At 45.1% G+C, this 15000-nt stretch overlaps 1 protein-coding gene across 2 annotated transcripts; it reads right to left on the bottom strand.

Moving 5' to 3' along the window:
- Nucleotides 1-5687: 5687 nt before the first annotated feature.
- Nucleotides 5688-12918, bottom strand: LOC137055506 (ras-related protein Rab-37). 2 transcript variants are annotated; one of them, XR_010900017.1, is made up of 10 exons: nucleotides 12759-12918; nucleotides 9802-9912; nucleotides 9449-9490; nucleotides 9273-9339; nucleotides 8973-9025; nucleotides 8790-8855; nucleotides 8592-8648; nucleotides 6953-7029; nucleotides 6638-6836; nucleotides 5688-6594 (listed from the first exon to the last, which is right to left on the bottom strand). XR_010900017.1 is itself a non-coding variant. In XM_067429317.1 (9 exons), exons 1-9 carry the CDS (start codon nucleotides 12810-12812, stop codon nucleotides 6731-6733), a joined length of 633 nt encoding a protein of 210 aa, XP_067285418.1. In that variant the 5' UTR covers nucleotides 12813-12918; the 3' UTR covers nucleotides 5688-6730. The 2 variants fall into 2 exon arrangements, 1 of the variants encoding a protein (XP_067285418.1); XM_067429317.1 differs by having other exon boundaries at nucleotides 5688-6836.
- Between the last annotated feature and the right edge of the window lie 2082 nt (nucleotides 12919-15000).

Genomic DNA, 15000 nt, shown 5'->3' with positions numbered 1-15000 from the left:
ACACACACACACACACACACACACACACACACACACACAGCCCCTAAACCTACCCATCACACACACACACACACAGCCCCTAAACCTACCCATCACACACACACACACACACACCCACATACACACATATAGCCCCTACCCCTAAACCTACCCATCACACACACACACACACACACACACACACACACACACACACACACACACACACACACACACACAGCCCCTAAACCTACCCATCACACACACACACACACACAGCCCCTAAACCTACCCATCACACACACACACACACACACCCACATACACACATATAGCCCCTACCCCTAAACCTACCCATCACACACACTCACACACACACACACAGGCCTGTATCATCAAGTGTTAAACAGATGAGCACAGAGTCTCTCCCCCTGCTGGTCATCTGCAGTATCACTTCATCACATCTGTATAGAGCGAGAGTGTGTGTGTGTGTGTGTGCGCGAGAGAGAGAGAGTGAGTGAGTGAGTGAGTGTGTGTGTGTGTGTGTGTGTGTGTGTGTGTGTGTGTGTGAGAGAGAGTGTGTGTGTGTGAGAGAGAGAGAGAGAGAGTATGTGTGTGTGTGTGTGTGTGTGTGAGAGAGAGAGTGTGTGAGTGAGAGTATGTTTGTGTGTGTGTGTGTGTGTGAGTGTGTGTGTGCGTGTGAGAGAGTGTGTGAAGCCGCTGGTCTCCTCAGCTCATATTAATGCTCTGTCTAAACACATCAGGAGTTTTTCTGACATGATAAGCGACTCTTTCTCATGTGTGCAGAGTTTCAAAGGTGAACTATTGATCCTGATGAGCAAACCAACCCAACTTCATCACACACACACACACACACACACACACACACACACACACACACACACACACACACACACACACACACACACACACACACACACACACACACACTAATCTAATCAGAGGATTGACAAAGAACACAGTTAACTCTGAAATAAACGCAGTGCAAACAGCGCCTCATACACTCCAGCCGCTGATACACACACCAGTGACTTTACTATCGATTCACACAGCCTTCAGATCTGCCTCATGAATAATAAAGTTAGTTCCCCCAAAAATGAAATGTCTGTCATTAACTCCTCTCCCTAATGTCGCTCCACACCCGTAAGACCTCCGTTCATCTTCACACACAGTTTAAGATATTTTATATTTAGTCTGAGAACGTATGCAAGTGTATGCACACTATACTGTCCATGTCCAGAAAGGGAATAAAAACATCATCACAGAAGTCCATATGAGACATCAGTGGGTTAATTAGAGTCTCTTGAAGCATCCAAAATACATTTGGGTCCAAAAATAACAAAAACTACGACTTTATTCAGCATTGGCTTCTCTTCCGGGTTTGTGTTCAATCCTCAGATAAAGATTCAAACGGTTATGAGTCAGCGAATCTATACGGTTTGCTGATGATTCTTCCTGTTCTTTTGTTGGCAGTAGGGCTGCACGTTTTCAAGTTTTTCATTAAGCGTTAACCGAGGCCCTTAGCGGTTAATACTCGGTTAACCATAGTGTGCGTCGGGGTTATTATTTTTAGCTTATTAATTTGACGACCGCCATCTCCGTAGTGAACGCGCCTATAGAGAGAAATGCACATCATGGATTACCTAATCAGAGAGTAGCCTATTTCTTTTCGTTTTAAATTGTTAAAAGACATTTCAAGCTTTCTTAAGATATATTTCATGTCTGTGAGGCGTACGCTGAGTTTCGTTAAATTAGGATGAGATGCGCTCCAGTTCACGAGCAATGCAAGTGGCCGCGAGGGCGCCGTCATGATTAGGGCATTAGTAAAATATGGAGCGGAGAACGATTCCCACAGCGCTTGACTCGCGCGGCTGAGCCTCGCCCGGCAGAGAGTTCAAGCATCTGTGGACTCGTCCCTTCAGCTCTGGCCATCTTGCTTTCAGTCCGCGATCAGCTTTTTTGTTTTCTTCATTACAGTTAAAGTAACGTCTGCTTTTCTCTAGTCATTCACAAGTTTCTCACTTCAAACTTTCTTTCTTCTGCTCCGTGACGCATTTTTTGACTGATGCGACTCATACTCCGGAGCGACTTATTGCCTGAAAAATGCGGTAAGCACTGCATTGCAATACCCATTAATAATAATAATATATAATATAATAATTATTATATATTTTAATATATAATAAATTGTCACTCATGTGCTCCCACGCTTTCTTTGCCCGCTTCATTGCCCGCTTAGAAAGCTGGTCATGACTTCTTCTTGTGGATATTACAAATGTCTGGGAGCGCTCTGGCGGTCTCTGGGGGTGCAAAAATATATTACAACTAAATTCAAAGCACGTCATTGACGCCACTTAACCGAGCAAAATGTTTCACTCGGTTACGCAATTTTTAACGGTTAATCGGTCAATCGGTTAACCATGGACACCCCTAGTTTTCTGCCTGCTGTGACTATGAGTGTAACTCCATTCACTCTCTCACACACACATACACACACACACACGCTTGCTCTATCACTCACACACACTTGGACTCATTCACTCTCTCTCTCTCTCACACACACACACACACACACACACTCGCTTTAACTCACCCGCGCACGCTTTCTCTCACATACACACTCACACCCGCTCGCTTTCACTCTCACATACACAAACACACACACACCCCTGCTCTCTCTCACTCACACACAGACACGCTCGCTCGCTTTCAAAGATTCAAACGGTTATGACTCAGTGATTTGATTCATGATTCGGATCACCAATGTCTCGTGATTTCAGCAGTTTGACACGCGATCCGAATCATGAACCGATTCGCTGATTCACAACCGTTTGAATCTTTATTTGAGGATTGAACACAAACGCGGAAGAGAAGCCAATGCTGAATAAAGTCGTAGTTTTTGTTATTTTTGGACCCAAATGTATTTTGGATGCTTCAAGAGACTCTAATTAACCCACTGATGTCTCATATGGACTACTGTGATGATGTTTTTATTCCCTTTCTGGACATGGACAGTATAGTGTGCATACACTTGCATACGCTCTCGGACTAAATATAAAATATCTTAAACTGTGTGTGAAGATGAACGGAGGTCTGACGGGTGTGGAGCGACATTAGGGGGAGGAGTTAATGACAGACATTACATTTTTGGGGGAACTAACCCTTTAAAGAGCAACAACGGATCGACCCGATCTGATTGGCTGGTCAGCTTTGCGGATATTATTTTAAATACAAGCAATATATGACTGTGAACTTTAATGGCCTTCTCATTTGATCAAACATGTATTGTTTGTTTTCCACCATATCATCGCCAGATGAAGTGGAGATTGGCCAGTGAGGGTTTGATGCTCAGACACAGGAAGCAGTAAAAGCCAGACAGGAAGTGGATGTGATGATACAGGAGTGAGTGTGACGGTCAGTGGGTGCCCGAGTCACAACTCACTGTCACAACACACACACACACACACACACACACACACACACACACACACACACACACACACACACACACACACCATCATCATGGAATAACCACTCATTACAATACTTTACATGTGTGTGTGTGTGTGTGTGTGTGTGTGTGTGTGTGTGATTGAGAGTGATTGTGTCTGTGAGTGTGAGTGTGTGAGAGAGATTGTCTCTGTGTGTTTGTCTGTGTCTGTGTGTGTGTGTGTGTGTGTGTGTGTGTGTGTGTGTGTGTGTGTGTGTGTGTGTAGGTTTAGGGGCAGTGTAAGGGGATAGAAAATACGGTTTGTACAGTATAAAAACCATTATGCCTATGGAATGTCCCCATATTTCACAAAAACAAACGTGTGTGTGTGTGTGTGTGTGATCATTGACCTCTAAGATGAGAGTCAGCAGAAACACACAATGCTCTGCTGCTGCTGTTCCTGCTCTTCACACACATATCCGTTACAGATGTGAGACATCATGACCCACGCTGTGAGGAAACACTATTGTTCACACACACACACACACACACACACACACACACACACACACACACACACACACTCTGAGGAACTGCTTCAGATGAGCGGGAAATCACAACACAAGAACAACGTCCAGCCGTTATTAAGCCCTTCATGACTGACGCTCTATTGTTCTGTCAGCTCAATAATGTCTGACGCATTCAGGAGGAATGAAAGAAGTCATAATCTAATAACCATCGACACCATTATTACCGCAACACAGCGATGCTTTCCCAGTCAGAGATGAGCCGTAACTCATTGAGTTCTGAAGCCAGACTTTGGCGACACCAAGTGGTGAGAAACACACATTGCACTTCCAAAAGCATATTAAATTAATAACATTTCTTAAATTATTTATTTTCCCTCTCTAATGTATAGGTAGTGCTTTAGCCACTTTAAAAGGGAAAATATTAATCAATTTGTTTTGATAGAATTAGATCCAAAAAAGGATTTACACACATCGATAACACACAAAAACATGTCAAAATATTTAAAAAAGTGCATTTTGTTCCACTTCCATCAGGGGATTTTAGCCACATGCAGTGTTGGGGTTAACGAGTTACTAAATAATTAGTTACTGTAATTTAATTACTTTACCTTAAAAAAGTAAGGTAAGGGATTGTGCTTATTTTTGGGTAATTTAATAATAAAAGTAATTGAACTAAATACTGTAAAGACTGTAGAACGATTATATATAATACAGTAGTGGAATTAACATCAACATATTAAAGTTTTGATCTTTCCTTCTCACATGTGTGATACTTTGGTCAGTTAATAACAATAATTGATGTATTTGAATGAATTAAAATATCCGTTTCATGTCCATCCTTGAATCTCTTCACACGTCGAGGTTGATATCGGATTTAGAAAGTAATTAGTAATGAAATACGTTTAGGAGAGAGTCATTTCTACAGTAATCTGGTTACACTACTGAAGATGTAATTAGTCATTATTACTTTTCTAGAGTAACTCACCCAACACTGGTCACATGACGACGGCGTGAATAAAACACAAGCAAACTGAATTTATAAAAAGTTATTTTATAATAAAACATCTGTGAGGAATAGATTCACACAGAGTCGAAACACAGGAGAAGACCTGAGGACACGAAACCGTGCAGAGTTGAAGGAAAACTGAAGCGATACAAAACGCCGTCTCATAATAAACTCTGATATAAACACGGCAGCACAAACAGCCGGAAATGCAGCATCTCTTAAAGCGTTAGTTCAGCCAGAAATGTAAACTGTGTGATTAATTCCTCCTGTGGTTGGCCAGCCGTCAGACCTCCGCTCATCTTCACACACAGATGAAGATATTAGTGTTGAAATCCGATGGCTCAGAAAGGCCTTCATTGACACCAATGTCATTTCCTCTCTCAAGACCCATAAAGGCACTAAAGACGTCGTTACAAAGCCCATCTCACTACAGCGGCTCTACAATCATTGATGAAGAGGCCAGAATAGAGTTAGTGCGCAAAAACACTAAATAACGACTTATAGAGTGATGGCCGATTTCAGAACAAAGCTTCGAACCGTTATGAGTCAGTGAATCGACTCATGATTCGAACCGTTATGAGTCAGTGAATCGATTCATGATTCGAACCGTTATGAGTCAGTGAATCGATTCATGATTCGAACCGTCATGAGTCAGTGAATCGATTCATGATTCGAACCTTTATGAGTCAGTGAATCGATTCATGATTCGAACCGTTATGAGTCAGTGAATCGACTCATGATTCGAACCGTTATGAGTCAGTGAATCGATTCATGATTCGAACCTTTATGAGTCAGTGAATCGATTCAGGATTCGGATCGCGAGTTAAACTGCTGAAATCACGAGACTCTGGCGATCCGAATCATGAATCGATTCACTGATGAGCGGAGGTCTGACGGCTGGCCAACCACAGGAGGAATTAATCACTCAATTATCATTTATGGCTGAACTAACCCTTTAAATATATCAAGTACAGCAAATGCATATTTTCTTCATATTTGCAATATTTCATTGGTGCATAATAAAGAGTTCAGATCCTGATAATCGAACGCAGCATCAGAGAAACACACGGTATGGATATTAACACGACATTGATCTATGACGTTTGGCTGGTTAATCTCCATCTCTGAAGGGTCAGTGGCTCACCTCTGACCTTACCTGACCTCTCTGACCTCACCTCTGACCTTACCTGACCTCTCTGACCTCACCTCTGACCTTACCTGACATCTTGGACCTCACCTCTGACCTTACCTGACCTCTCTGACCTCACCTCTTATCTCACCGCTGACCTACCCTGACCTCACTTCTGATCTTACCTATGAACTTACCTGACATCACCTCTGACCTACCCTGACCTCACTTCTGATCTTACCTCTGACCTTACCTGACATCACCTCTGACCTTACCTGACCTCACTTCTGATCTCACCTCTGACCTTACCTGACCTCTCCTCTGAGCTCACTTCTGACCTTACCTGACCTCACTTCTGATCTCACCTCTGACCTTACCTGACCCCTTTGACCTCACCTCTGACCTCACTTCTGATCTCACCTCTGACCTACCCTGACCTCACTTCTGATCTCATCTCTGACCTTACCTGACCTCTCCTCTGACCTCACTTCTAACCCACCTGACCTCCCCTCAGACCTTACCTGACCTCACCTCTAACCTACCTTAACCTCACCTCTGAGCTCACCTGACCTCACCTCTGACGTCTATGACCTCACCTCTGACCTCCCCTGACCCCTCTGACCTCTAGTTGACCTCTAGCAGCATGACCACTCCTTCTCCCGGTCCAGATTTGGCTGCGGTTCGGCATGGAGCTGTAATGTGGGCTGGATGGGAAGCTGGATGGAGAGGCTCACTAGCGCCCTGCAGAGGACAGGTGGAGAATCACACACACATCCTGAGAGTCACACACACATCCTGAGCATCACACACACATCCTAAAGCTCTTCAGTAGAGGAATGAATCCTCCTGAAGCTCACCTGGCCACAGTCAGGAAGGCCTGGTCCACGTTGAGGCCGGTTTTGGCGCTGGTCTCCAGGAAAATCACGCCGTACTCCTGAGGAAACGCCAATCAAAGCTTTAAATGCTAATCAAGCGCTTCATGTCTGGGTGAACTTTGGGTTATTGGAAAACGGCACTTTACTGATTAATGTTTAACAGCATATAAAAATATTTATAATATGTATATAAATAGTATGTACACTCAGCTAAAGGATTATTAGGAACACCTGTTCAATTTCTCATTAATGCGATTATCTCATCAGCCAATCACATGGCAGTTCTTCAGTGCATTAGGGGTGTGGTCCTGGCCAAGACAATCTCCTGAACTCCAAACTGAATGTCAGAATGGGAAAGAAAGGGGATTTAAGCCGTTTTGAGCGTGGCATGGTTGTTGGTGCCAGACGGGCCGGTCTGAGTATTTCCCAATCTGCTCAGTTACTGGGATTTACACACACAACCATTTCTAGGGTTTACAAAGAATGGTGTGAGAAGGGAAGAGCATCCAGTCTGCAGCAGTCCTGTGGGAGAAAATGCCTTGTTGATGCTCGAGGTCAGAGGAGAATGGGCCGACTGATTCAAGCTGATAGAAGAGCAACTTTGACTGAAATAACCACTCGTTACAACCGAGGTATGCAGCAAAGCATTTGTGAAGCCACAACACACACAACCTGGAGGCGGATGGGCTACACCAGCAGAAGACCCCACCGGGTACCACTCATCTCCACTACAAATAGGAAAAAGAGGCGACAATTTGCACAAGCTCACCAAACCTGGACAGTTGAAGACTGGAGAAATGTTGCCTGGTCTGATGAGTCTCGATTTCTGCTGAGACGTTCAGATGGTAGAGTCAGAATTTGGCGTAAACAGAATGAGAACATGGATCCATCATGCCTTGTTCCCACTGTGCAGGCTGGTGGTGGTGGTATAATGGTGTGGGGATGTTTTCTTGGCACACTTTAGGCCCCTTAGTGCCAATTGGGCATCGTTTAAATGCCACGGCCTACCTGAGCATTGTTTCTGACCATGTCCATCCCTTTATGACCACCATGTGCCCATCCTCTGATGGCTACTTCCAGCAGGATAATGCACCCTGTCACAAAGCTCCAATCATTTCAGATTGGTTTCTTGAACATGACAATGAGTTGACTGAACTAAAATGGCCGCCACAGTCCCCAGATCTCAACCCAATAGAGCATCTTTGGGATGTGGTGGAACGGGAGCTTCGTGCCCTGGATGTGCATCCCACAAATCTCCATCAACTGCAAGATGCTCTCCTATCAATATGGGCCGAGATTTCTAAAGAATGCTTTCAGCAGCTTGTTGATCAATGCCACGGAGAATTAAGGCAGTTCTGGAGGAGAAAGGGTCAAACACAGCATTAGTGTGTGCTCCTAATAATCCTTTAGGGGAGTGGAGATCAATAAATATCAATAAATATTAAAAATATAAATCATGTTTAAATATAATGTTATATTATACCTGCCTATAATACTTATATTGTTATTTTATACCATATAATTATGCTCTACTGGTAAAATAAAATAAAAATATAAAATGTACATAATATTATATATAAGATTAAATTAATGAATAAATGGCATTTTTGATTAGACTCACTCTGGCCAGCTTCTCTCCGTCCTCTCGTCGGATAACTCTGGCGCTGGACATGTCCGACTGAACACACACACACACACACACACACACACACACACACACACACACACACACACACACACACACACACACACACACACACACGGTTACAGTCACAGGTATGATCTATAGAAACATGAGTCCAGCTCAAACTCATCTCACCTTGTTTCCAAGCAACATGATGACCACATCATCCTGAGCATATTCATGGATCTCAGTAAGCCACGCCTACAACACAACACCAACCAATCAGAAGCCTCGAACACATCATCAGATTAAGGAGATGATGCAGACCTCAGGAGGTCAAACTCAATATTATTATGATTGATGATGCTGAGCTCGTACCCTCGTGTTATCAAAGGAGGATTTGCTGGTGATGTCATAGAGCAGGAGAAGAGCTGAGAGAGAGACACAATAACATCATCATTACACAACACACACACACACTGCCCTTAAACCAACCCATCACACACACACACCATCACAGGAAACATTCTGCATTTTTACATTTTCAAAAAAACTTAATTTAGTAAGTTTAGGAATCTATACATTGTGGGAACCGCTGGCTGCTGATCTCAGGTTTAATTAATTGTGTAATATAAACAAGTACACACACACACAGAGAGAGAGAGATATGGTTCTCACCCTGAGCATCTCTGTAATATGCGTGTGTGACGCTGCGAAATCTCTCCTGTCCCGCCGTGTCCCAAATCTGACACACACACACACACACACACACACACCCAAACAGTCTGTTATAATGATGATCAGCTGATTCGTTAATGATTCTCGAACTCATGAGCGCTTGCAGCATCTCTCACCTGTAGCTTCACCTTCAGCTCGTCCACCGTAACGACTTTATTCTGACGAAAGACAAGCAGAGAGAGAGAGAGAGATTGAGTACGTATGTGTGTGTGTGTGTGTGTGTGGGCATGTTTTTGTGACATATGAGGACTCAAATGTGTATAATGCCATGGGTATGACACAGGTATTACAGGAGAGGGTGAAATATGAGGACATTACCCATGGCCCCACTTTACAAAAGGCTTATAAATCACACAGGAGGAGTTTTTATGAGAAAGTAAAAATGCAGAATGTTTCCTGTGTGTGTGTGTGTGTGTGTGTGTGTGTGTGTGTGTGTGTGTGTGTGTGTGTTTCTGATATGACTGATTACCGTGAATCCGATTCCCACTGTGGCAGAAAAAGATCCCGGGATGAATTTTCCCTGATCAAACTGGACCAGTAGAGAAGTCTTCCCCACTCCGCTGTCTCCCACCAGGATGGTCTGAGGAGAGAGAATGACATCACAGAAGATGAGCTGGTGCTGATGGAGGTGCGGTCGCCACGACAACAGAGCCGACACACGGTGCGGTCGCCACAACAACAGTGCCCGACGCAGTGCGGTCGCCACGACAACAGAGCCCGACACACTGTGCGGTCGCCACGACAACAGAGCCCGACACGCGGTGCGGTCGCCACGACAACAGAGCCCGACACGCGGTGCAGTCGCCACGACAACAGAGCCCGACACGCGGTGCGGTCGCCACGACAACAGAGCCCGACACACGGTGCGGTAGCCACGTCAACAGAGCCTGACACACAGTGCGGTAGCCACGACAACAGAGCCTGACACACCGTGCCGTCACAATGACAACAGAGCCCGACACACAGTGCGGTCGCCACGACAACAGAGACAGACACACTGTGCTGTCACCACGACAACAGAGCCCGAAACACGGTGCGTTAGCCACAACAACAGAGCCTGACGCAGTGCGGTCACCACGACAACAGAGCCCGACACACTGTACGGTCGCCATGACAAAAGAGCCGACAGGCTGTGCTTTCACCACGACAACAGAGCCCGACATGCTGTGTGGTTGCCAGGACAACAAAGCCTGACATGGCGTGCGGTCGCGAGGACAACAGAGCCCGACACACTGTGCGGTCACCATGACAACATAGCCTGACACGGTGCAGTAGCCACAACAACAAAGCCCGACACACCGTGCGGTCGCCACGACAAACAGAGCCCATCACATGGTACGGTCGCCACAACAACAGAGCCCGACATACTGTGCGGTCGCCACGACAACAGAGCCCGACACGGCGTGCGGTCGCCACGAAAAAGAGCCCAACACACTGAGCGGTCATCACGACAACCGAGCCCGACACACCGTGCGGTCGCCACGACAACAGAGCCTGTCACACGGTGCAGTCACCACGACAACAGAGCCCGACACACTGTGCGGTTGCCACGACAACAGAGCCCAACACGGCGTGCGGTCGCCATGACAACAAAGCCCGAAACGCTGTGTGATCGCCAGGACAAAGAGCCCAACACATTGTGTGGTCGCTATGACAACAGAGTCCGACACAGTGCAGTTGACACAACAACAGAGCTCGACACACCGTGCGGTCACCACGACAACAGAGCCTGACACACCATGCCGTCACCACGACAACAGAGCCTGACACACCGTGCTGTCACCACGACAACAGAGCCTGACACACCGTGCCGTCACAATGACAACAGAGCCCGACACGGTGCGGTCGCCACGACAACAGAGACTGACACATGGTGCGGTCGCCACGACAACAGAGCCCGACACACGGTGCGGTCGCTACGACAACAGAGACCGACACACGGTGCGGTAGCCACGACAACAGAGGGCGACACACAGTGCGGTAGCCACGACAACAGAGCCTGACACACCGTGCCGTCACAATGGCAACAGAGCCCGACACACCGTGCGGTCACCACGACAACAGAGCCTGACACACCATGCCGTCACCACGACAACAGAGCCTGACACACCGTGCTGTCACCACGACAACAGAGCCCGACACGGTGCGGTCGCCACGACAACAGAGACTGACACACGGTGCGGTCGCCACGACAACAGAGACTGACACATGGTGCGGTCGCCACGACAACAGAGCCCGACACACGGTGCGGTCGCTACGACAACAGAGACCGACACATGGTGCGGTAGCCACCACAACAGAGCCCGACACACCGTGCGGTCACCACGACAACAGAGCCTGACACACCATGCCGTCACCACGACAACAGAGCCTGACACACCGTGCTGTCACCACGACAACAGAGCCCGACACGGTGCGGTCGCCACGACAACAGAGACTGACACACCGTGCCGTCACAATGGCAACAGAGCCCGACACACAGTGCGGTCGCCACGACAACAGAGACAGACACACTGTGCTGTCACCACGACAACAGAGCCCGAAACATGGTGCGTTAGCCACGACAATAGAGTCCGACACACTGCTCAATCCCGACAGGAAGTGATGCAGCAGTAGAAACATGGATGCTCCGGAACGCGTCACACACTCATGTTTTAGTTTTACTGCGATTGTCTTAAGACTCTGTTATAGAAGAGGAAGGATGAATGAAACTTGTGAGTGTATGTCTATGAGTGAGTGTGTTTGTGTGTTAGTGTGTGTGTTTGTGTGAGTGTGTTTATTCAGACGCGGGTCAGTTATATAACAGAATAACAAACCCATCCAGAGACCCGAGGATAAAACACACACATTACACAAAAACAGCCTCAAGTCTACAGCTAGTGTGTATGTGAGAGAGAGATTGTATGTGTGAGTGTGTGTCAGTCAGTGTGTTTTAGTGTGTGTGTGTGTGTGTGAGTGAGTCATTGTGTTTGAGTGTGTGTGTGTTTGAGTGAGTGAGTCAGAATTTGTATCAGTGTTTGAATGTGTGTGTGTGTTTGAGTGAGTCAGTGTTTTTGTGTTTGAGTGAGTGTACGCGTGTGTTTGAGTGTATGTGTGTGGAAGATGCATAAACCTCTGCACCAAACACACTATCATCATTATCATCATCATCATTTCAGATGTAGACTGTCATTACATCACGAGCCTCTGCTCTATAGCCTGTAAGGATAATGTGTTGCGTTATTAATAATCAGACAGATAACATATCATCGCACACACACACACACACACACACACACACACACACACACACACACACACGGAATGAACATCATACACGCACATTAATGAACGCCACATCAACACATATTCTCATGCTGGCAGAAATATCAACATCAGGACACAAACATGCAGCGGCTGGTTTATTGATTGATCAATAATTATTACCTTGTGTGTGAAATCCTGATTATAAGCGACGCGCGCTGCGCTGATCTGATCCATCACTGAATGCGCGCGCCCGATGCGCGTCTCTCACCGTCGATGCGCGCGCACGCGTGACGCAACAACCGAGAAAACCGACGTCATTTGCAATAAACAAACACTGAACACATGCAATCATAGAACGAGTAATAATAACTGTGACACAAAACACACGGCTTGGCTAAATATTCACACATTAAATTAAATAATAATAATTAAAAATGCACAGAAGAGTGAGTGTCAATGCAGAGCAGCAGATGGCAGTGCAGACTAATAATAATAATAATATAGAGTTAGGTGGGCGGAGTTAGGCTGTGAACAGGGGTTTAGTGACCCTTTAAAGCTGCAGTCTGCAACTTTTTGCGCTCTAGCGGTTAATAAACAGAACTGCGTCTCGCGGAAGAACATCACAGCCGGATCTACTTCTCTCTGTTTATGTGTACGGCGAGTCACGCAGACCGGCCTGAAATAGTCCCAGTATAAACACTTATTATAAGTGTACCATAATGATTCAGGGTAAGACAAAAACACTGTTTGGAAAATGGATTCATGCTGTACATTCTCATTATATAATGTTTGTAAATCTTGAACACAAAAAGTTACGGACAGCAGCTTTAACCCCTTAGCCTTCCTGTCAATTTCACCTAAAACGCCTGAAAAAAGGCATACCCAAAATAAATTGCATGCTGTGCTTGAACCATGTGGAGGACATGCATGGATTTGGTCTCTTTTGAAAGGTGGCACTCTGAGTTTTGTTCCTAAACAGTCAGAATCGCTGTAAGTCTTACTGGTATTGAGTAATATAATTTTGAGAAAATAATACAGTGAAAGTTCACTATGGCAAGCCGATTTAATGTTTATTCTTTCCCAGGATATTAATATTTGATATCAACCATTTGAACTAGTAAAAACTATAGTTCTTGATATCGGTAATTTGTTTTTTTTCACTAGTTAATCGTCACCACGCCATTCAAACTGAATTGTTGATGAAGAATTGATTTCTTACTGGTTGAAATTACAATTGTTTGACCTTATCGCTAGTGCCGAATTAATGACATCAAAAATATATATATTTTTTACTAGTACACTAAACAATTTTTCTAAACTATTGTTTGAAAATGACTGTAGTGCTTAAAATGAACCCAAAGAATTTTGGAAATTAACATTTATTAAAATGTTTAATACATTTACATAAGTTTAATGAATAATACTTAAACAATAAATATTTAATAAATTGCTTCACCTTTTGATAATTATTGTAGCTTCTAGTAATTATGTGCCATTTTTAATTTCCAACCTATTTTGGGTTGATTTTAAGCCAGCCATACAATATTTAAACAATATTTGGGTTAAATAAAACTGCCCAGCACGATGAGCAAACACTGGGCTAAAACAACCCAACCGCTGGGCTAAAACAACCCAAACGCTGGGCTAAAACAACCTAAACGCTGGGCTAAAACAACCCAAACGCTGGGTTAAAATAACCCAAACGCTGGGCTAAAACAACCTAAACGCTGGGCTAAAACAACCCAAACGCTGGGCTAAAACAACCCAAACGCTGGGCTAAAATAACCCAATCGCTGGGCTAAAACAACCCAACCGCTGGGCTAAAACAACTCAACCACTGGGCTAAAATAACCCAATCGCTGGGCTAAAACAACTCAACCACTGGGCTAAAACAACTCAACCACTGGGCTAAAACAACCCAAATGCTGAGCTAAAACAACTCAACCGCTGAGCTAAAATAACCCAACCCCTGGGCTAAAATAACCCTATCGCTGGGCTATAACAACTCAACCGCTGGGCTAAAACAACTCAACCACTGGGCTAAAACAACCCAAATGCTGAGCTAAAACAACTCAACCGCTGAGCTAAAATAACCCAATCCCTGGGCTAAAATAACCCTATCGCTGGGCTATAACAACTCAACCGCTGGGCTAAAACAACCCAAATGGTGAGCTAAAACAACTCAACCGCTGGGCTAAAACAACCCAAATGCTGAGCTAAAACAACTCAACCGCTGAGCTAAAATAACCCAATCCCTGGGCTAAAACAACTCAACCGCTGGGCTAAAACAACCCAAATGCTGAGCTAAAACAACTCAACCGCTGGGCTAAAACAACCCAAATGCTGAGCTAAAACAACTCAACCGCTGAGCTAAAATAACCCAATCCCTGGGCTAAAACAACCCTATCGCTGGGCTATAACA

The sequence above is a fragment of the Pseudorasbora parva genome, chromosome 21, assembly GCF_024679245.1.
Source record: "Pseudorasbora parva isolate DD20220531a chromosome 21, ASM2467924v1, whole genome shotgun sequence".
NCBI classification, from domain to species: domain Eukaryota; kingdom Metazoa; phylum Chordata; class Actinopteri; order Cypriniformes; family Gobionidae; genus Pseudorasbora; species Pseudorasbora parva.
The sequence above is the reverse complement of the archived record's forward strand: the minus strand, read 5'-3'. Positions and strand labels throughout refer to the sequence as shown.